We start from the raw sequence: 24,009 nt of genomic DNA on the forward strand, positions 1-24,009 counted from the left end.
TCACCCGCGACCTAAGAGGTTGCGACGTTAGGTGGAGGTGGAGGAACTGCATGAACACACATTTCTTGCGGAAAAGTGCTATCATAAGGTCGCGGGTGAGCAAAGTAATTATTTCAGTTCATTGATATGGACCTCCGCAAATGTTTGAAGATTACCGATATTACCATTTCTACATAATAAAACTTCCGAAGAAAAAGTGTGAATGAAGCTCAAAATAATTTATGTTTGCCCCTAAATCATGTCCATTAACGTCATTTTCAATGATGACAACTTTGGGAATACAAGGGAAGTGGGTACAGCAAAGTTTCACGCCAGCGTGAAACGTAGGTACATAGGATAAGCGAATATGCACAACCCACGCGACCATTACCATTCCCTTAGTACCTCGATGAACTCAATGCTTCGAATTATTTGTGGCGTGGGCACAAATAGAAATAGAGCGACTCAAATCTCGCAAATGAACTAAAGTACTGCAAGTGCTATATTATTGAAGAGAAGAAACCCGTTAACAATTTGCGCCAGGATGGTTTGACAATCAATAGTGATCCAAGTCATCTTCATATCATCAATTTCAATTTACCAACATAGCTGAGAAAGAGCATTTTAATTCGAAAACTGACGTGGGAAACCTACTATACATAAACATCACCGCACATGCAAAATCAGAATTAGTAGGCTCCACGATACAATACGATTGGTCTACTCTACGATTGGTACTCTCTATTGGTGGTCTCTATATATGCAGTTTGGCAGATAAGTTACTTACAAAATGTATTCTGTTTATTTGAGAAAATAAATAAAAAACCGGCCAAGAGCGTGTCGGACAAAATAGGGTTCCGTAGCCATTACGAAAAAATTAAGTAATATTTTTCTAAGGATTTCGTATTTTGTACGGAATCTTCCAAGTTTAGGTATATTTTATACTTTAGGCTGATAATTACTCTAACTACTAATAATTCTCAAGAAAACTTAACCGAGTTTTCCTTGTAAATTTGATATACTTACTACCATCCTGATTTTTTCAAAATTTTCCACCCACCGCTTTAGATTTTAGAGGGGGGGAGGACGCTCGATTTTAATGGAAATTTGCACTTTAAATTTGAATAATTTGCAAACTAATCACTGAACCGAAATTTAGTCGGCATAGTTTACATATGTATATATTCGTGCAAAATTACAGCTTTCTAGCACTGATAGTCCCTGAGAAAAGCCGCGGACGGACAGACAGACAGACATGGCGAAACTATATAAGGGTTCTGATTTTGCCATTTTGGCTACGGAACCCTAAAAAGGAGAGAATGGGTGAGAGAAAGCTAAAAGTATCTGTGAGTGTTTGATCATAAGAACGATATGTTTTTTTTTTAGCTTTAAGATTCTTTATTCCCATTAAGAATTAAGAATATGTTATTAGCGGAAAGTCTAAAAAATTATATACAACTTACTTGTAACGTACGTTAACGTTACTCGTATAAAATACTTATAATTTGTAAGATATCGACAGTAAATTAAAAATTGGGAATTTATCATTTTGTATTCTTGTAAAGAGTAAACGTGAACAACGGTGTAGGTACTATTCCAAATGTTCGTTTCGTATCGGTCCAAATTGTGCCTTCAAAAACTGAAAGTATTTTTAAAACTGAATGCAAACCGTTCCATATTGATTCAGGATAACTGGGCAGTAGGTATTTGAATTTGTTAGTTATTATTTATTATCTCTGGCTTAAGTTCACCCATTCCACTAATAAATTCGCGTATTGTCTACGCTTTCCATAAAATCCCAAGACTAAATAATCAAAAGAACGAATATTTATACTAAAATAGTTATAGTAAGAATACTAACAAATTGTGGATCTTGTTATCTGAATAAATTAATATTGAATTGAATTGAAAATATAAGGACACTTGGGTACAGCTTTAAGTTAGGGAATCGCATAGGAACTTATGATCCTGAGGCCGTATTGTCTAACGCGCGGACGCTTGCTATCGCAATCACTATTTCTTTCTGTCTAACGGTGTAAGATGGTGACAGAAAGAGATGGTGAAAGCGATGGCGAGAGCCCGCGCGTTAGACAATACGGCCTCTGGATCCTGAGGCCATATTGCCTAACGGTTCTGGCGCTCGCGATCGCAATCAAATGACAGATTTCGCATACAAAAACTGTCATTTATTTGCGATTTCGAGCGTCAAAAACGTTAGGCAATACGGCCTCTGGTTTATAATAGTCAAGGAAACGCTTTGAATAAAGAAATTTACACGGACGGCTCAATGCGCGTGGTGCGTGGTGTCTTAAGACATGTCAAGGAGATACATGAAATCATGCGCTCTGAGGAATGTTGTTGAAGCGTGGGATGATCTCGGATGGGTAACGACCACAGTTAGTTTAATTGAACGAACGAGTTATGGCCTTGTTGATGCTTTGATATATGGCGTTATAAATTTCAAAATTAGTTTCAATCGGGCACCTATCTAAAGGTTAACTACTTATCATTGTGAAAGTTTAAATAGGTAATCGACTCTACATTCATTGAGCGGTCAAATATTGTTTTCCCGACTGATTATATTATGTATTTATATTATAACTACAGTTAAAAGTAACTCAATAAGTGTCGGCAATTCAGTACCAGTAGGTATGGACTGTTAAAGTCTTAAGGTCTTAGGTTAAAGTCGATGGTAAGATTCGCAAGACGCTCTTTTTCAGACCTAAAGGGCTCAGGCCTGAAATATCCGTTTTCCTAAAATGTATTTTTCGCAAGCTTTTCAGAATGTCAACACGTCTTTTGCATAATGTCAGCTTTTCAAAATGCCAGCTATTTAAAATTGCCTGTCTCCAAGAATGACAGTTTTTGTATAATATTCGCTTTTCAGAAAGTGCTTATTCCCAAAATGTCTCCAATCATGGTCTTCAAATTTCATCTAAATCGGTTCAGCGGTTTAGCCGTGAAAGAGTAATAGACAGACAGACTGAGTTACTTTCGCATTTATTAGCATTGATTTTAGTAAAAAACTAAACTACGAAAATCCCTTCGATCGGGTACGAAACCGGTTGAGAACGAAAAATATTTTGTTCTAAAGCAGCGCTTCCACCAGAGATGTGCGAGGATGTGTAGCGAGGAATATGTTTTTCATTAATATGGTGTACGGTTGTGTTGCTCTGAAGATGAGCTCTGGTTGAGTTCGAAACGCGTCAGTGTATTGTGATGGTGGTGATAGATAGGTTTGTGTGATTTGTGTGTCTTTTCTTACAGTGTGGAGGTGGAGGAACTGCATGAACAAGCATATCTTGCATAAACTTAGCTACCATAAGGCCGCGGGTGAGCAAAGAAATTCTTTTAGTTCATTGATATGGACCTCCGCAAAGTAACGCCTAATTCAATAAATTATGATTGCATTTATTTTCGAATACCTACCTTCATTACTTATATCAAAAAATATTCATATGTTTTGCTTCGTCAGTAATTCTATTTGATTTCTAGCTCTACATTCCTTGTTGTGATTGTCAATTGCGCTTCGACGTTTTTAAAAGAAAATCAAACTGACAACAAAAAGGCCGTTACGAGTATTACAATTATCTAAACAGAATTAACTAAATAGAAATAGAATTTTAGTAAGCAACTTTGCTAAAACATTAATCGGCGTATCCCATTTATAACATTTAGACTGGACACAATAAGAAAAGGGATTTCAAAACATAGACACGCATAACCTGATTTAAAACATAGCGTAATCGAATCTACCCTACCACAACTACTTTCTGGTTTTCAGTAATTGAATTAACACCTTGTATAATAATAGAGCCGCCTAAATTATCTGGTTTGTTTATTTTTTCACTCTTCAGACATTCAATTTAACAAAAATATTAAAATTATTTAATCATAATTTTATTTTATTTTTTGACATTACTTTTATTCGTAATTTTGTATTTCAGCTGTGACGATCCATAATGGAGAATCAGTTGTATCGTAAAATATAATTGTTATCCATTTATTGTTAAGGTTCAATAACATTGTGTTCTTGACATTTTTAAATTCATTGTTTTTATATTATAATTTTACTATATTTTTGTTATGACGCTCCCTCGTGGAGAACAAATCTGATCTTTTTATCTTTTTTTATATTATTGTTAACCTTTGACCACTTCAATATAGATACTTGTAACTGTCATTTTTGTAATTTATGATGTATTTATATTGATTGAATAAATAAACTAAACTAAAGTAATAAATCTTCCTTTACTATGCAATCTGCTAGGCTGTGGGATTGGTTACCAACTACCAACCTCCATCAGACAATCTTTCTCCGAAGTGTCGTTCAGATAATGCTTGAAGAAGATATTTATTTATTTATTTGAGGAGATGTGACTTACACCATCTCTAATTTTGCGAACATTGCTTTGTTTGTAAAGCTGTATCTATTACGCAAGATTTCACGCCAACTCCATCAACTGCTATTAGCTCTCGGACTATTACTTTTTTTACTGTCACTGCTTATTCTACAAAACAACCCCGACGAGCGAACCAGTACCAAACAAAATACAGAATGATTCGGGTCGGGAGACGTGAGAAATACCAATCCTACACCCTCAGAAATAGATAATGGATCGTTCACAACCATATTTAAGTAAAACTACCACATTTTTAAATGCCAAGTGACCATGCACTTAGTAAATAATTTAAATACCATTTGATTGCAACATTTAAAAAACAATACGTTGATCTCACTAATTCTGATACAATATGGTAGCCTTAACTAACTGAATCCGGTAGGGAAAGTCCTGCTCACGTCTCTAGAATCAACCTGTATTTATTTAAGCTTTATTAAAACGCCATCTATAGTTACAAGACCAAACTAAGTCCGATAAATGTTAGGCAGATACAGTCTCATCGAAGTCAAAGAGCTTGTAAATCTTTTACGTTCAACCCGAGCTACTAGTACTGCTGTGTTTTATTTAACTAAAATAATACCATGGTATGTTACTAGATGGCGCCACATACATCTCTTGTCTTGCAATAAAGAGTTTTTTACGTAACGTAACTTTAGTTTTGGTCGCTTAACATTAGTACTTATCATTTACTACCAGTACCCGCATTCTCACAAGCAATTTCTTATCTTATCGAAAACGTGCCTACTCGAAGTACTCGACTAGACGTCTTACTGCCACTAAGTGAAGATAACACTATACGTCAAGAGATGGCGTCACATGTATAGACGTCCTGAAAATTACCCATAAATTACGAAGTACTACTTAGGTGGGGGTAATGAAATCTATCGCAGCGCTCATAGTGGCCAAAAGAAGAAATAATCTAGGATCTGTCATCAGTCATACTCATATGAATCTGTCATTAACAAAGCAATTTGTATAGACTTTAACTACCTAATTTTAGTAATAGATGTTTGTTTTACGATGCGAGTTTGAATTATAACACTGTCCCTGTTTTGTTCTTAATTCCTCTACATCTCGGACATGTCCAGCAACAATTTTCCTTATGAAACGGTTTGTTGTTGAAATTTTATATTGAGTGATACTCACAAAATCGGTCTTTAAAATAATACTCATTTTGATCTGAAAACGATATTTAATTTATTACTCGCGATATAAGAACAGTACAACTAAACATGAAGTAAACAAACCCTGACATAACGAAAATAAAACACATTTTGTATAAATTTTACTTACCTCATATAATTTTAATGACCAAAAATGAATTCACAACCTTTTGTCCACCCAAATCACGGTATTACAGTAATTTTGTATTATAAATTAATACGTTATAGGTTTGATTTTTGTCATAATGTAGTCGCGATGAAATTTCAAAACGTCAGAGCATCAGAGCCAAAAAAGTTGCGGACGCTAGGTGGCGCTGATGTCATGCACAGAGCCAATACATGCATGTACAATTGTACATCTAAGTACATAATATGTTATAAACTGAGGAAAAGCACGGCAGTACAGAATAGAATAAACGAGATTTTGATGATGATTGTGATGTAAAATGCTTGAAAAAGGCAACTACTTTTTAGAATGCCGTAGTCAACTAGGAACCTTTATAGTTTCGCCACGTCTGTTCATCTGTCTGTCTGTCTGTCTGTCCGTCCGTCCGCGTCTTAGCTCAGAGACCGTTAGTAGTACAAAGCTGTAATTTGGCATTAGGTAATATCAGTCACACCGACAGTGGTAAATAAAAAAAAAACAAAAAATATTTTTTAGGGTACCTCCCATAGACGTAAAGTGGGGGTGATTTTTTTTTCTCGACTAACCCTATAAGTAGTGTGGGGTATCGTTGGATAGGTCTTTTAAAATAATTGGGGGATTGCCCGGACGATTTTTCGATTCAGTGATCTGTTTGCGAAATATTCTACTTTGCAAATTTTCATTAAAATCAAACGCGCCCCCACCCCCACCCCCAGGGGGGAATCGGTATGGTAGCCATACGTCAGTACAGTACGATACAAATCTTTTTGCGAAAGAAAAAAAAATACTCCTTTGCGGCGGTATGGCGACCATTTGGAACCGACAGAAAAGTATGGCATTGTGTATTTCTACTCGACGATGATTAGCTGTGCAAAAATTAGCCTGGAACAAATGGTTGAATTGTTTTTTTTTTAATTAATGTATTCGCATCGGTATGGCGGGCTGTAAGCCACACCGGAGAAGTATGGCATTACGCTACCACCTACATCTTTTTCATCGACTAAGTATCGGAAAACACAATCATTTTTGTGGAACAAATCGTTCGACACTCGTTATTTATCCGACACGTTCGATTAACGCCCACGCGATTGGGCCGCCGGTAGGTACCTTCTATATTTTACCGGTATCCATACAAATGTATGATTAATTTTCGTGTCACAATGGTAAAAATTACCTACTTAACATAACCTAGTTCTAACTAATGCATGCATGCAAGTAGCATTAAGGCGTGCAACTTTTTGGTCTTCATTTTTTCATTAATAATAGACCGAGAGACGGTGACACAAAATATGTGTTAGAACTAGGTTATGTTAGGTAGGTAATTTTTACCATTGTGACACGAAAATTAATCATACATTTGTATGGATAATTTTCGAGTCACAATGGAAGTGTCGTGGCGCAGCGTCGTGCCGGCACGTCCTCCCTACCAAAGAGTAGTATAATATACGGGGAAAAGAGAGCCCTCTCTCGTCTCATTCATGCAGACGGTTTTGAAGCGCCGTCTGCATTTCGTAACTAGTACCATTGATGTATATATCCATCCATACGTATAGCTATTAATAGTCACAGGTATTCTTTTACTTTACTGGATTTGCTTCCCAGCTCAAACCACATAAAAACTAAAAACAGGGCTGCAAAGAGAAGTGAGACCGCTTGAATTCAGTCTTCTTAAGTTTAAACCAGCCTCAATTTTCCGTTTGCAGCACTGTCTTTACTTTTTATGTGGTCTGAGCACTTGAGTTTCGATTGTAACGTAGCCATCTTGTTCCTTGTTGAGCGCGAATAGACGCCTGGCCTGACATAGAGGGTTGCTACACAAAAAATATTTGTAACGACTGAGCGGATACAATTATGTGACTTTTATATGTATTAGAAATTACAATACGATTGTCAATTTCGAAAATATAGTTCATTTTTGCGGTAATTCTCAACGACAAAATATTTTTTAATAAATAAAATTTTGTGATCTCAAGCTTTCAGTGACATCTATCTGAAACAAACGACAACAATCTGTTTTATTTTAGGTTAGATAAAGGAGATGGCGGCGCTATCGACATGAATTAGTACGGTATAGGCGACTGTCCCCCCCCCTGCTCCCTACTCCCTACGTCAAATCTGTTACAAGAAATGTCAGGACTTTTCATTTTTACCCGACTGCCCGAAGGAGGGTTATGTTTTTCGAGCGTATGTATGTATGGGTTTGGTCCTCGCTGCAGCCTAAACGGCTAGACGGATTTTAACATATGAGGTATCATTGGATTCGTCATAACTGTCGTAATGACATAGGCTATAGGTATAATATTTCAATATGGCGTCTGCGTAAAAAAATATGGCGAAGCAATAACCCCGACTGCCTTATAAACTATTAAAGGAAGAAAATGAGTCTAGTGGTCTAGAACTCTGTTAAGTAGCTGCTCTAATTTAAAGTTCAACGTCGGGACCCATTTAAATCATGATGCTCAAAAATTCTTAATATATTCTGTGGTAATGGGCCCCGACTGTTGAACTCTAAATTAGCTACTTGACAGAGTTCTAGACCACTAGACTCATTTTCTTCATTTTATAGGTTATAAGGCAGTCGGGTTTTTTTCATATGGAAACCCTACCTGGGGTTAACTAGTTCAATCAAACTACACAGAAAAAAAAAAGAGTTCGTAAGCATGGTCTTCAGTAATTGTTAAGTGCATGTAACAGAGCATAGGTACCTATCCAAATGTATTTATTTAAGATACGATCATCGCCATCATAGGCGTATTGTCAATCGCGTAAGTGCTAATTCCCCCAGATAGCTGCGATGTTTACCTACGTTGACTATTTTTTTTTATTTGACTGGATGGCAAACGAGCAAGTGGGTCTCCCGATGGTAAGAGATCATCACCGCCCATAAACATCTGCAACACCAGGGGTACTGCAGATGCATTGCCAACCTAGAGGCCTAAGATGGGATACCTCAAGTGCCAGTAATTTTACCGGCTGTCTTACTCTCCACGCCGAAACACAACAGGGCAAGCACTGCTTCTTCACGGCAGGATTAGCGAGCAAGATGGTGGAAGCAATCCGGGCGGACCTTGCACAAGGTCCTACCACCTGCAAACTGAGCTTACAACACATTGACATAGAGTTATGAAATTTGGCAATAAGTACGAGTAAGGTCTAAAAATCCGACAGCGAGTGATTTACATTTCTAATGAGAATAACACAATAAGTTATTACATTCCTTTATTTATTTTGGTTTGCGAAGCGTAAAAAAGAAGTTTTTGAAAGAAACGCTAGCACGAATGGTCAATTTAGTAAAAAAAGTATAGCTGCCTGCCACTGAGTCGCTCGCTATTTCCGAAATTATGTCTATGCTTCCCACTTCACTATTGATTACTATTAGAACAAATACAATCAATTTGAGTATTTTTAATACGAAGAGACTTGAAACAAGTCCAATATCACTAAGAAACCAATTAAAATTATCAACGTCGAAGATATGAGTATTGTTGTCGTACATACTATACTATAAAATATTTATGGATCTTTAAGCTTCCATTATCAACATAATTTCCATGTCCGCACGTTTAAAAGGGTCTTAACTTAACACCGATAGCCATATGGCGATGATAGCTTTCTACCCGAAGATAATTTTTTAACCGACTTCAAAAAAGGTGGAGGTTGGTTATCAGTTCGGTCGAATTTTTATTGAAAATACAAACTGAAATATAGATGCTCAGAAAAACCAGAAAAATAAGACCAGCACTGGGAATCGAACCCAGGTCCTCGGTATTCCGAAAAAAACTTGAAAATTTGAATTTGAATTTCCGGAATTTTTGTAATTGAAATAAAAAATACAGAAAGATTCCAAAAAACCAATCTTAATTTGATTGCTTAACGATATCTCTTGTCCGGGTGAGCGGTTAGTTCCAATGGAATGCCGAAAGTTTCTCGATGAGGGCAACGGTATAGATGTCGCTAGAGCGTCACTGCTTAAGTGGCTAAATAAGAAACAAACAAGCTGAGATATGTGGTGCATAGGGGAAATTCGTGTCTGTACCGTTGACCAGCAGTGGTGTAGCGCAGTAGTTCCCAAACTTATTTTTCTCGTGGACCACTTTCAAAATTTTACTGGTTTCGGTGGACCCCCTGCTGCTACATTTCTACCACATTCTTAGTCTCCAAAAAATAAAAATTGTGTCGCTTCTGAGTTCTGTCCAGTCACTTGCCCTATTAAAATATTATCTGCTTAGTTAGGTACTTAAAACAATGTAGGTAGGCCCTTATAAAAACTATGCTTACATTTTTGCTCTTTACTATCAAAAGCAGATAAATTTTCGTGGACCCCCATTAACATCTTATGGACCCCCATTTTTTGTTCACGCCTACGTAGACCCCCAGCAAGTCTCCCGTGGATCCCTGGGGGTCCACCTGGACCACTTTGGGAATCACTGGTGTAGCGGTATAGCACGTGGTACGAAATACCGAGGACCTGGGTTCGATTCCCAGTGCTGGTCTTATTTTTCTGGTTTTTCTGTGCATCTATATTTCAGTTTGTATTTTCAATTTAGGTTTTACAGAATGACCGTAAAAGTAAAAAAAAATGGGAATTGAAATAAAAATACAAAAAGATTCCAAAAAACCAATCTGAATTTTTATTGTTTTTTGTTATCTCAAAACTTCATCATATATGAATGAAGCAATTTGAAAAAAAAAAATATCAGACTTGTTCGTAATCAGTGTCGAAACATGCAGGCAACCTTGGTTGCAACACCCCAAATAAAACCCTCGACCTTAATGTGCTTGTCATGAAACCCGTGGTCGGTAAATGAGTCATTGCCCGTACTAATTTCCTTGTCATGAAGCCCAAGGTCGGTAAATGAGTGTGATACTGCATGGCGTGCAGGAGCGCGGCGCGCGCACTTCGGGCACATGCTGCGTTCGGTGCGGAGGCTAGCCCTGCCAAGAGCGCAGTCAGCGGTATCGGCAATTTTAAATATTAGTTTTTCTTTTACAAATATACAATTTTACTCGCAAATGTGATGAACAACATTGTATGTCGCACGGGCGGTACTAGAATTACGTACATCGACTCATTAAAGCCCTCAAGTCTTCGACTTCGGACTTCTAATAGACTCGTTCGTAATTCCTTGTTTACCGCCCTTAAGATGTGGTGGTAGATTTTTCTTGACATTCATAAGTGCTTGTTATAGCCTAAATTGAATAAAGATATTTTGACTTTGACTTTGACTTTGACTAAGACACAATGTACTACTTTTCAAGTCAGGATCTAATGAATGGATCCTAAGGATATGTATGGTCGTATACACCTAAATACTATCTAAGTAGGTATTGGGTTTTGTCATTCTGCTGGCTCGTTCAAAAGCACCGACTTTCAACAGTTCGAACATTATTTTTACGATTTTTTGGAATCATTTAAACTTGGCGTTATATATTTTTTTATTGGTTATGGCTATAACTTGGTTATTTTTGGTGCGTTCCATAATAATATTATCGAATAAAAATCAGAACACTTATGAAGTCATGTGTGTTACGTTTATCGTAATTTATTTTCTCCGAATATACTTGACCGATTAAATTTAAATTTGAAAGAAAGAAAGAAAATACATTTATTTAACGCCATAAAACAAACATAGAACAGATAGACATACATGACGCTAAATAGGATTATAGAATAGGATAGGATTTGATACATATTTATGTGAAGCAAACACGAAAATATTACATAAATAAATATATTTTGAATTTGGGTGCACAATGGGGAATAAAATATAAAATAAATAAAAAATTGTTTAGCTACAGTGTATTAATGTGAAATAAAAAGGCGTTGATGAATGAAGTCTCCAGAGCATATTTTAGACCCGGGAGTTCACTCGCACTTGACTGGTATTTGATAAGAAGGCGGGTGGCGAATAAGGTTCTCTTATCGCGTACATAAAGTTATATGGATGATAAAATTTCTCTGGCAATTATGCATAATTCTTGTTCAAGGTTTAAACGTAGTCAATTGTGCTGGGGGCCTACCATGATCTTTCATAAACGACCGAAACGCAGAGCAGTTCAATTTAGGCACCTAAACTGAATCGTCGAAATTGGTACCACGACGTTTATTTCTCAGAGCTGAGTCTCAATGGTTTACAAGTGAATGAAAGACCGATATTGTCTCTGGTCCGAAACTGAAACGCTAAGTCGCGAAAGGGATGCCGCTATATGCAAACCAAATACTGTATACTAAAACCTCTTTATTTTGGAAAACCATAACTCTATGTCATTCCGTGTTCTTAGCAACCGTTGTGTTGATTACAAATAAAATGTTTACGCTGTCACTAATCGACGAGTCTCTTCTCATTGAAAAATTAGTTTTATCAATGAGGAGTGAAGAAGCACAATGTCGTGAGTGCCTATGAAAAGTTACAAAACTTGAATAAAAGTTTAAAAGTTCTTGAAAGTTAAAAATATTTCAAGTAAAACACTTAAAATTCCAAAAGTATTGACAGAATGAGTAACTTATACTGAATCGCTAAATTTGACACTGAAGCGATTCAGTTCCCACTCAAGTTAAGCGTCATGGTACGAAACTGTCGAAAACCGCTTGAAGTGAGTGAATGAAAATGTCTGTATCGCTGTCGCTGGACCGTGCTTGAACTGAATCGCAAAAGTAACGTCGTGGTACGAAATAGCGATGCAGTTCAGTTTAGAGCCTAAACTGAATCGTATTAAGAGAGCGTGGTAGGCCCCCAGTACAAATGTTAAGAAGCTAGTTACCTACTGTGTAAAAAGTCCCAGGAATTCGTTCGTATGTACATAGGTATTATTTTCTTCGATTACCGCGGTGTAAATGGTGTAATGCAACTAGGTACGATATTTTTCCAAATGGACAAATGGTCAACAAAAATTAAAGTTTTTCATCGGAATATTCGGAACTTTGATTCAAGATGAGGTCATCACGTTGACGTCGTACACATTGAAAACGATTGTTACAGAATTAAAAAAAAACCTGAAAAATATTGATTTACAAGGCTGTTCAGTCTAATAAACTCAACTATCTGCTGCTTTCAGTGTGACACTGGAAGTATATGTATTTCCTTCTTGGTTTTACTGAACAATTCCAGGTAGGTACTTTTTAACCGACTTCAAAAAAGGAGGAGGTTATCAATTCGGTTGTATTTTTTTATGTTTGTTACCTCAGAACTCCGTCATTTTATGAATCCATTAGAATTATTTTTTTGCGTTCGTCTAGGAATGCCTTCAATTAGGTCCCATAAGCACCAAATCAGGCAGGATCGCTAAGGGTAATACTTTAAAAAATACAACATACTCGTATGTGTTAAATTTTATTCTTGTGTTTATTCATTTAAATGGACATCTTAGCTTACATACAGCTTAGCATATTTACCTACTTTAGTTTCCTGTTAACCTTAGCGGTCCGCCGACACCGACGACGCTTAGATAAAAAAAAATATTACTAGGTACTTATCCAAAATTAACTTAGGCTAATTTTGCGGGAAATCGGCATAGTCCCCGCGGGAAAGGGATAAACGAAATCATCGCAGATGAAGTCGCGGGCAACAGCTAGGTAGTGTATAATTTTTGCGGCGTTTGTTTGTCGGCGTTTTTTTTCGGACGTTTTTTGTTTAATTTGCAAGCCTCATTCTCGTTCCTTCTTATAAACATAAACAGTCGAGTCGAGTCTTAATCACAGACTTAAGGTAAATACAATCATAATCACATTGAGCAAGCATTGAGCTCGTAAAACATGCAATAAATCCCAGGTATACCTATTGCGATGTTTAAGATGCTTTTATTTCCGTTTCCGTTCTACCTGTCAATTTGTAACATCCGTGTCACCCGGTAAATCCACTGTTACGCCGCGCATTTCAATTTTGGTTGTCATCCAAGTTTCATGATGCCCTGTGCCAAATTTCTCACCGTTACATAACAACATTCGCACCGCCGTAGTTCGCTCAGGACCACCACGATAACACTATAACTTATCAAAAGATACAATTCTAAGGTTTATTGTTCAAGAATTTCTGTAAAAACAGATAACTTCATAATATCTCGTTGTATAAGGGGTTTTATTTAGATAAAGCTTATTGTAACCGTAAAGATAAAGTAGTTTATTGTGGGGGGTTATAGAAAAGGCGGTATTGTTAAAGTTTTCGCGTATTTTCCTGCTGTGAGTGTCGCTTGGTGCATCGGAGCGGTCCGTTGAACATTGAATAACCTCTGCCAGCTGACGTCGAACGCCGAAGACACAACCGCTAACATGTCTAACGATCTAGTGGACTTTAAGGTAAGTTTAATCATTGCATAGGTACAAATAAAATACGCTTACAAATAGAGGAAGAATTACGAGTTAGGATTTTAGGATAGGTAACCTACGTTTAATGAATTTTACTTGCATCGAATCAGGTGTATAAAGCAACGTTTTTCTTCCTATTGAGCACTACGTAGGTAAAGTTTTTTTAGATCGCATTTATATACATACGAGTATGTAGATGACCGTACTTTAAAAAATTATGTAATACCTACGCATTATAAATAAACACGTTTTTTATGATAGTTACGATGTTTCATTATTATGAACTATAATACTGACAGTCAAGTATCAACTTAAACCTAACAGTAGAGTCAGAAGTATATAGTGGAAAAGGTGGCGTTTGACTCTTGAGTTTGCCAGGTTTTCAAACCTACGTACGTAGGTACCTATTTTTTATTATTGGTATGGTAAATTAAAATTATGTTTTTACAAGCTTTTATGTAGTTTCATCTGTCCCGTTGTCTGTCTGTCTGTCTATAATCAAATCTTGCAAGTTAAATTTGATCAACATCCAGTAGCCATATTGACTTAAAATTTGGAATACTTATGTAAATCGCGTGATAATACAATAATTTAGTAGTGACATCCTGGTAGTCCAGCCAGGATGTCTCCGCAGGACGGAACTCTTCAACGGTTAATTGCATCGACTTAAAACTTGGTATGCAAATGTAATTTGGGTGACAATGCAAGTACAGTCGGCAAAAAAAGCTAGTATTAGACGACCAGATGGCCTAGTGGTTAGAGAACCTGACTGCGAAGCTTGAGGTCCCGGGTTCGATTCCCGTGTCGGGGCAGATATTTGTATAAAAAAAAATGAATGTTTGTTCTCGGGTCTTGGGTGTTTAATATGTATTTAAGTATGTATCTATATCTATATCATTATATTTATCCGTTGCTTAGTACCCATAACACAAGCTTTGCTAAGCTTACTTTGGGACTAGGTCAATTGGTGTGAATTGTCTCGTGATATTTATTTATTTATTTTTATTAAAAATGATTTTTTATGGTTAGGTTATTTATCTATATTGTGTAGCCCTCGGAAATAATAGAACAACAATTGTGGTCGTCAATAACAAGAAAGTATTCGAAACTAGCTTTAGCCCGCAACTTCGTCTGCGTAGATTTTTATATTTACACAATACTCGATAGGAATTAAGTTAATGTCCCGCATTGGCCGTTTTCGTGGAATTTTCGAAAAATCCCTTCAAACTAAGGTTAAACAATCAACTGAAAAATCTGATCATGATCACTTGATGTAGGAAAATAGTAAGCGAAGAATAAAAATAATATTTCACATCTATATTGCTCAAGAAATATTATTTTTATTCTTCGCTTACTATTTTCCTACATCTAGTGATCTCAAAGATTGCGTACATGTCTTTGGGATCGCAACCCAGCCTCGCGCTGGCTTGCCGTTTCAGCCGAAAGCGAAGCGGCCTGTCTCCCATCGCGGTCTTCCTCAGACTCCTGAGACCGTGCCCTTGGTAGTCTTAATGCGCTGCGAGACTTTCGCAAAAGGTTCGTTTTTTTTTCGGGAAGGCATGGTAACACCTATAAAATGCGAGTCCCAATTCCGAAATCGTTTGAAATTTAAAGAGAAAAATGTTTTTTTTTTTCAAGTACTCACCTTCGTGGCCATTATTAAGTGCTTAAAAGAGGCAATACGTATGAATATGGATGCGATATAATTTTTCATCATCAGCCGGAAGAGGTCCACTGCTGGACAAAGGTCTACCCCTTAAAACGCCACAATAATAATAATACTCGTAATAAATCCATTAATTTCGGGCAACTTGGCCCATACAATAAATACCTTACAGACTAAAATACATATACCTTATCAATAATATTACAATACAAATAAATTACAATGAACGACAACTCGCCACTGACTTGCATCCACCGGTTTCCCGCAAGTCTCACGATGTCGTCATTCCACCTGGAGGGAGGCCTGCCAACGCTTCGTCTTCCGGTCGCCGCTCCTCGAAGACTTCTCCCCCAACAGATATCTGTTCTTCGAGCGATGTGGCCTGCCAATTGCCACTTCAACTTGCATATAATTTTTCGAGCTATGCCAGTGACTTTAGTTCTTCGACGAATTTCCGTATTCCGGATATAATTAAATTAGGAATAATTCATGACATTTTTCTATTAAATTATTATACGCGTGTTGAATATGAGTGTTGATGTAACCACTGCGTACCTAACTATGTTAACTCGTTTGTTTCATAGGTCCCCATAAGATGGCACTTTGAAATGTGTGGCAATTAATTTATTGTCGTTTAATTTTGTTGTATTAATTAATCAATTAAGTACCTATTCAGTTAAATTTCTTGATATCCGTACCCCCTCTTCTAAACTTAGTCAATTTGGCAAAATCAGCGCCATCTGTTAGTGTAGCAGGGTACTCGAGTCGTACAACACTTGAAAATAAGTCTGCACCTCCTTCCTAAGTAGCGTCATAAGATACAGGTGCAAACTTAACTCAATTATTATATGTATAGATAGAAGATACCCAGTCAAAACTAAAAAAAAATCAAAAAACCCGACTGACTCAAAAAAAAATAAAAACTGAAAAGAATAAAACATGTCTAGATTGTCTAGTAGTATGACTTTGTTAAAAGTAAGTTTAACAGTCGGGACCTGGGAGCTGGTCATGATTTTGAATGGGTCCCGATTCTGTGCCCGATTGTTAAATTTTAAGTTCAGAGCCCTCGTGCGGACAGTCGCGTAAAAATTATAAGTCAGTGCAGTAGACAGTACCTATAGTCACGTTGTCACTGTCACGTTGTAAATGTTGCAATAAGCTACAATTGTAGGGATCTCCCCTTTCGTAGTCGTAATTAACACTATTTTGCAAACAATAAAATTTATAGCCTGTACTAAAACTGTAAGGGTAAAAATATATCTAAACTAGATGAAAACCTGGCTTCGCTCGGGTAAAATGTAGACTCAGAATAATGATATTAAGTAGTTTGTAAACAAAAATTTTTGTCACTCTAAAGACTATCGTATTTATCGAAGAATCTGACGTATATTCCCAGCCTTAATATTACTACAAATACTTTCACAGCTAACCGATGTATCAGTATTTCACCAGTAGATATTTCTCTTAAATCTTCTTTAACCAAATAACTATGATTTTCTGTCTCATAATCAAAGAAATTAGACCTAAGAGGTCATAATGGAGAACAAAATACGAATCTGTGACACCCGTGTCGCGTGATGACGTGACACCAACGCCACATTGACATGTTTACTTCGCAACGCCATTAATATATATACTTAGTAATTTATTCCATTTTTTATTGAAAATACTCGATAATCCGAATTTTCCACCTACAAGTTGTCGACTCGGATTTACTAATTTTTTACGCTCTTCAATTTGATGTGCATTTCGTTCGAGTCTACCGTAGACCGGTACGAAATTATTAATATTTTATCGAAAAATCTGACGTATATTCCCAGCCTTAATATTACTACAAATACTTTCACAGCTAACCAATGTATCGGTATTTCACCAGTAGATATTTCTCTTAAATCTTCTTTAACCAAATAACTATGATTTTCTGTCTCATAATCAAAGAAATTAGACCTAAGAGGTCATAATGGAGAACAAAATACGGATCTGTGACACCCGTGTCGCGTGATGACGTGACACCAACGCCACATTGACATGTTTACTTCGCAACGCCATTAATATATATACTTAGTAATTTATTCCATTTTTTATTGAAAATACTCGATAATCCGAATTTTCCACCTACAACTTGTCGACTCGGATTAACTAATTTTTTACGCTCTTCTATTTGATGTGCATTTCGTTCGAGTCTACCGTAGACCGGTACGAAATTATTATTATAGACTAGATGAAAACCCGGCTTCGCTCGGGTAAAATGTCGGGTAAAACTCATAATAACATGACCGTAAAAGTAAAAATTTGGAATTGAAATAAAAAATACAAAAAAGATTCCAAAAAACCAATCATAATAACATGTTTGAAAAAAAATTTTGCCAGTGTAAAGACTGTCGTACTTATCGAAAAATCTGACGTATATTCCCAGCCTTAATATTATCACAAACGTACTTTCACAGCTAACCTACGTATCGGTATTTCTCTAGTAGATATTTCTCCTAAATCTTATTCGCCCAAATAACTATGATGTCTCTGTCTCATAATCAAAGAAATTAGACCTAAAGGGCCCCATATACGGTACGATTCGTCTGTACGATCGATCTGATTAAAATCGACGAATCGTACCGTGTGTGGGGCCCTTAAGAGGTCACAACTCACAATTGAGAACGAAATGCAAACCTGTGACACGTGATGACGTGACACTAACGCCACTTTGATGTGATGACTTTGACATGTTTACTTCGCAACGCCATTATATACTTAGTAATTTTTTCAAGTTTATATTGAAAATACTCGATAATCCGAATTTTCCGCCTACAAGTTGTCGACTCGGATTGACTAATTTTTTACGCTCTTCAATTTGATGTGCATTTCGTTCGAGTCTACCGTACCCCTTGACGAAATTATTAATATAGAATATATTCTATTTTCAGTAAAGACTGAAGTGGATCCAAAAATATAATAATTTATCTTCAAATTCGTTTTTGTTTTTACACACGGTACAAGAATGACAAACATTTCTTAGTAAATTTGAAATAGAATCAGTAGGCATGTATAGCGTATTGTATGGTATAGTGTGTCTTGTAATTAGTCATCCGAATAAAGTACATATTTAATGCAAATTGCAAAGGTTTGTGGCGACTTCATGCTAAAGTACAATTCTATATTATTTTAGTACTTGTAAATAGGTACTTAAAAGCTTCTAGACCCTCGTTTTTAATTCCTTATTTACCCTTAAGACACAATGTACTACTCATACATTTTTTCTGCTCTAGAGCAGAAAAGTCCCGCTTTGAGCTGGGTATTTAGTGCGGTTATGATGAAATTAAAGCATAGAAGAAAAAATACCTTTCTCAAAAATGGTATGAAATGTTACGTCATCAAAAACATCGTAGAAAGTAACTCATTCTGGAGATTAGTTGCTAGTGTCCAAAAAGTAAGTATGAAATTTACTTCCTGGACAATAACGGGTTTCGAACTGTCCAGGAAGTAAGATTGAAATTGGTTTCTGGACAATAATGGGTTCTTTTAAAAATTTGGAACCCGTCACAAACGGAAACGGGTGACACTCTTTTCCGGCCCGGATAATACCGTCATGGAAATACCGACCCTGTTTTTTGTGTACACGCCCATAGAAACTGACGTGAGCTTCTATGGCCGTGTACACGAAAAACAGGGTCGGTATTTCCATCCCGGTATTATCGGGGACGCCGGACGGGAAAGTGTCACCCTCACAAACGCGCGCGGGCCGAGCGGCAGTGTTGGGTGTAGTTAACTAAGTAGTGCCTATTTTGAAATGGGTCCATGTCATCATTATCATCATCATCATCATCATCGTCATCATCACTACCAACCATCATCATCTTCATCACTATCAACGACCATCATCATCATCATCATCACTAACAATCATCATCATCGTCACCGTCATTACCATCAAATCAACCATCATCATCATCACCATTACTAACAATCATCATCAATCACTAACATCAGCATCACCATCGTCATCACCATCCACCATCACCATTAATCATCATCACTATCACTATCATCATCACAATTAACATTATCATCATTATTCTCACCATCATCATCATCATATCACAATCACCGTCATTTCATTATCACCTATCATTTTTGAGAAAAGCACTATACAAGCTTCGACCACTTCTATTCGTCCAGGATGGCTTACTTACTGGTCTCTGCAGTAATGCAATGTGCAAATTACTCAATGGTGGTATGGTGGTAATGGTGATAGTAATGGTGGTGGTTTGCTTCTGCGACTAACCGCCGTATTGTACAGTCATAATAAATAATGTCAGTAAGTGGGTTGGCCTGGCAGTTAGTAATTCCCCGCAAATGGCATCGTCATCGCAATTTCAGTCATAAATGTAATCCTTACGTGCCTAAGGCAAGCGACTTGTTTATTTTCCTTGTATATTAATACCTAAAGGATTGTTAAGTAACCCAATGTTATCAAAAAGCTTTGTGAACTCCGATTAGCGAGAATACTTATGATAGGAATTAACTCCGGGTTCAACAGTTTTTGAAGTAAACAAGACGCTGAAATACATGAACTCATAATGGATACACTTACTTATATTATGTACCATACCATCAGCCAAATAAGTGATCTATCGATTTGTAAACAATTTCCTATCAAATTAATATTAATAAATAAGTCGAACTTTTAAGTTGACAGACACGTCTGTTGGCATTATTGTTTTATGACATGCACGATTATCAACTTTAGGGTGGTAGACCACATATTTAGCTGGTCTTACCTGTTATTTACAAACAGTTAAAAACTAATCTAGACTCTAGGTCTCTTAAGATAATGCCTAAAATTAAAAAAAATATTATCACAGGTGCAAAATCATAGACGACGCGTTTCTCTAAGAAAAAATAACATTCCATATTATTTTGACATCATTAGGGTCAAACAGACAGACACATCTCAGGTAATTTGGGGCAAGCAGTGCTGATCTGGGGCCAGCAGGAGGAAGAGGTAATGGCAACTTCAGATTGCCTTCCGGGATTTTCTTACACGAGACGAACCTGTCGCAGCCCAATCCTACAGTGCAGCTGGTAAAACCGCTAATCGCAATTCGAGATTCACCCCGTCCGTCAAATAAAATTAATCAATGGGTGGTGAAATAGCCTTAGGCCCTTAGTTTGTTTCTCGCACAGCACGTCGTCCTATTCCGACATAAAAAGAGGCATGCAGGTGCAGTACGGGGTAATGGGGCGCGTGTGAGGAGATGATCTGGAGAATTTACTTCCCAACAGGAACACAATAATGCAGCAGCGATATGGTATACTAAAAGGTATTTTTCCAAATTAGAGCTGAATAGTCTTGCCTCACATGGTGTCTTATTAGATAGAATCCCTGACAAAAATCTCTCTAGTAAGTAACTAAATATGCAAGAATAACAACATAAACTTACTTACGTGATGAACTGATGAAACATACCTCCGTGTATTCAAGTGTTTACCCACCACGCCCCCAAGCTGAATGTCACCGCAATGTCATATTATATGACTTGGCTAATGTTCTCTATTGTATTGTTTGTAAGATTATACATAAGTAGGTACTAATGAAGTGCTAAAGAAATACTATTCTTGCTAAGTTGTAACGTGCACGACCAAACTGAAATAGCAAAAAACAATGTAGCTATGCGCAGTACTTTGGAAAATTAGAACGTATTACACTCCGTTCCGATATTTTTGACCACCTTGGCCGCTCCAAAATATCTGATGCCGACTGTACCTGGCCGACCGAGCTTCGCTCAGCTTCGCTCCTCGGGCTAAAACTCGAATACCTACTTACGTTTTCCCAGCGATAAGACTAAGCTAAATCGATTGTTTATCCCCGAAAACCCGTACATACCAAATTTCATCGAAATCGTTAGAGCCGTGTTTCATTAACTAAAGTTTCTAACGAACTCGTCTTCATTAAGTCATCGCTGCGCTTAGTAGATCATCATACCATGACCAGCTTCATCAGAGACATTATACGGAGTCAGGTGTCTTGTCCTTGATCGTTTGAAGTTGACATTCATCAATGTCAAGACACCTGACTGCGCCTGTCATCTTATCACTGGAATCGTAGGTCCAGCGGAACTGCAGTCTGCAGTCTGCAGTCCAGTCTGTATGTCGGCGGCCGATCGTAAAATCCGCCAGATCACGAAAGCCCAAGGCATATCATGATTCCCAAAATCTGGACAAGTTTTTGTCTGGAATTTACCATGTACTGCAACTGCAAACATGCTCGGTAATACCACACACGCATAGGTTTTTCAATGTTGCTAGTAATAAAATAGATACGTTTTATTAAACAATAGCTTGCGATGAATCAAGCAGGTGCGACATAGTATCAAATTGGTGACAATTGCGGGTTGCGGGTACAAGAATAAGAGGGATTTTCCAGGAGGAGCACGGTTTTCCAGAGAGGAAGTTTATAATCAAAGGACTACCCAGCTTCTGTCCCAACTGGCCCAAGTGAGGGCAAGTCACATTTGATAGGTTGGATTTCCCGCGCTTGTTTTGTGATCTAGACACGCGGCAGCGTGTCCAGCCAAGTTCAAGCTACCAGAACTGGCGAGCAGCACCGTGTGTAATTTTACCCGAACCATTTGGAGCCATACACACTACACGAAGACACCAACACGAGACATAAAATATAAGTATGTAGGGTGTAGGGGAAACATATAATTTCCAGGAGGGCAGCTGCTCTTTTTGCCGTTTTTTGCTCGATATTAATAACGGCAACAGGTAGACGCTTGAAACATTCACAGAATGTTTAGTTGTATATTCACTTTCAAAATAAATAATTAAAATAAAATAAATATTTAAGGGGGGCTCCCATACAACAAACGTCATTTTTTTGCCGTTTTTTGCTAATGTCTAATGTTGTATAGATAATGGTACGGAAGTAAACGACTCGCACTTGGCCGGTTTAGTAGGTAATAACTGTAAGTTGAAGTTACTGGAATATTGAGGCTTTCACAGTTGTATCCCTTTACAAATTTATGTGTTTGTCGATAAAAGAGCAATTGACTTGCATCTCATTGAGCCGATATCAATACTTAAGTACCTACCTATACATAAGTTATCAATATTGATTGCAAAGTTAATGCAATAATAATGATTTTATATAATTATAGTCACAACACAACCAGATCCTGTTCTATTTCTTGTGGACTTTAAAACATTATCTAAGAATCATGCAATATTAATCGAGTTTAATGTTATAAATAATTATTTATAGGTACCTATACCTAATGGCCATCTCTCTTCTTCTTCTTCTTCTTGCCCCCCTTCCATTTCAACTGAGGTCGGGTCTCCTTGTACGTCGGCGCCAGGGCGCTCTGTCCTGGGTTGTCGTTGGTGAGATATTTAGGGCTTTCAGGTCCCTCTCAACATTAGTCCACCATGTGTTAAATAAGCTCTCTAATACAAAAATAATCATAACCCTAAGTCACATACCTTTTTTTCTAAAAATCATTAAACCTACACATGCTAAGTATTACACTTTTGAGAAATCGTTAAAAGAAGTTTAAAACTCATTTTAAGGATGTTCGTTCACATTAGAAGTTACATAGTTGATGATTGATTATGTATCTCAAGGTATTTTTCTTTCTCAGTTATGGTTTTGTTAATGTGACTTCCAGATAGTGAAAAATTAGCCTTTGATTAGATCAAGTCGCTTATAAGAACGAAATTAAGAAAAAATAAATTTTCGGACTATTGGATGTGTAAGTATATGAATTTATATCTTAAGATAAAAATAAAATCATAAAGTTAACGAAATATATATATTCTTTCATTAAAATGTCATAATTACTATTTTATTTATAAACGATTTGCGTAACATAAAAATACAAATTGATTCCCATATACATTTGAGAAAAGGGTCCTTATGTCCAATCACAGGCAAAATACATATATTGATATTTACAGTATGTTACGATAATAACATTATTTATTTACTAATCTTGTATTAGGTACAATAGAATACTGAAGAAAAAGTTACTTATTAGAAGTTAACTTGAAATCTTGAAAATTAAAGAGTAAAATAAAACGTTTATATTGAATAATTCACACAGTACCTAGTTATCCCGTAAAAGAATATATCCCCTACCCTATGGGGGAGGGGGATTAAAAAATCCCGGTCAAGATACGTAAGATTACTTGAACCCCTTTAGGGTTCCGTAGTCAACTAAGTCTTACCTAATTCAGAAACGTAGTAAACTAATTCAGGATGGTAGTAAGTATATCAAATTTACAAGGAAAATTTTATTATTGCCTGAGAATTATTAGTGATCTAATAGTAAATTTAAATAAGCCGTGGTGGCCTA

General features: G+C 36.8%; 1 protein-coding gene across 1 annotated transcript in view; it reads left to right on the top strand.

Moving 5' to 3' along the window:
- The first annotated feature begins 13,677 nt into the window (after positions 1–13,677).
- Hex-A (Hexokinase A) overlaps positions 13,678–24,009 on the top strand; it is a 30,775-nt gene continuing 20,443 nt past the window's right edge. Inside the window, exon 1 of the mRNA XM_074099462.1 lies at positions 13,678–13,983. Coding sequence (XP_073955563.1) covers positions 13,957–13,983 — 27 coding nt within the window. The 5' untranslated portion in view covers positions 13,678–13,956. The remainder of the gene's footprint in view (positions 13,984–24,009) is intronic.

This window comes from Choristoneura fumiferana, chromosome 16 (assembly GCF_025370935.1).
Source record: "Choristoneura fumiferana chromosome 16, NRCan_CFum_1, whole genome shotgun sequence".
In the NCBI taxonomy this organism is placed as follows: Eukaryota; Metazoa; Arthropoda; class Insecta; order Lepidoptera; family Tortricidae; genus Choristoneura; species Choristoneura fumiferana.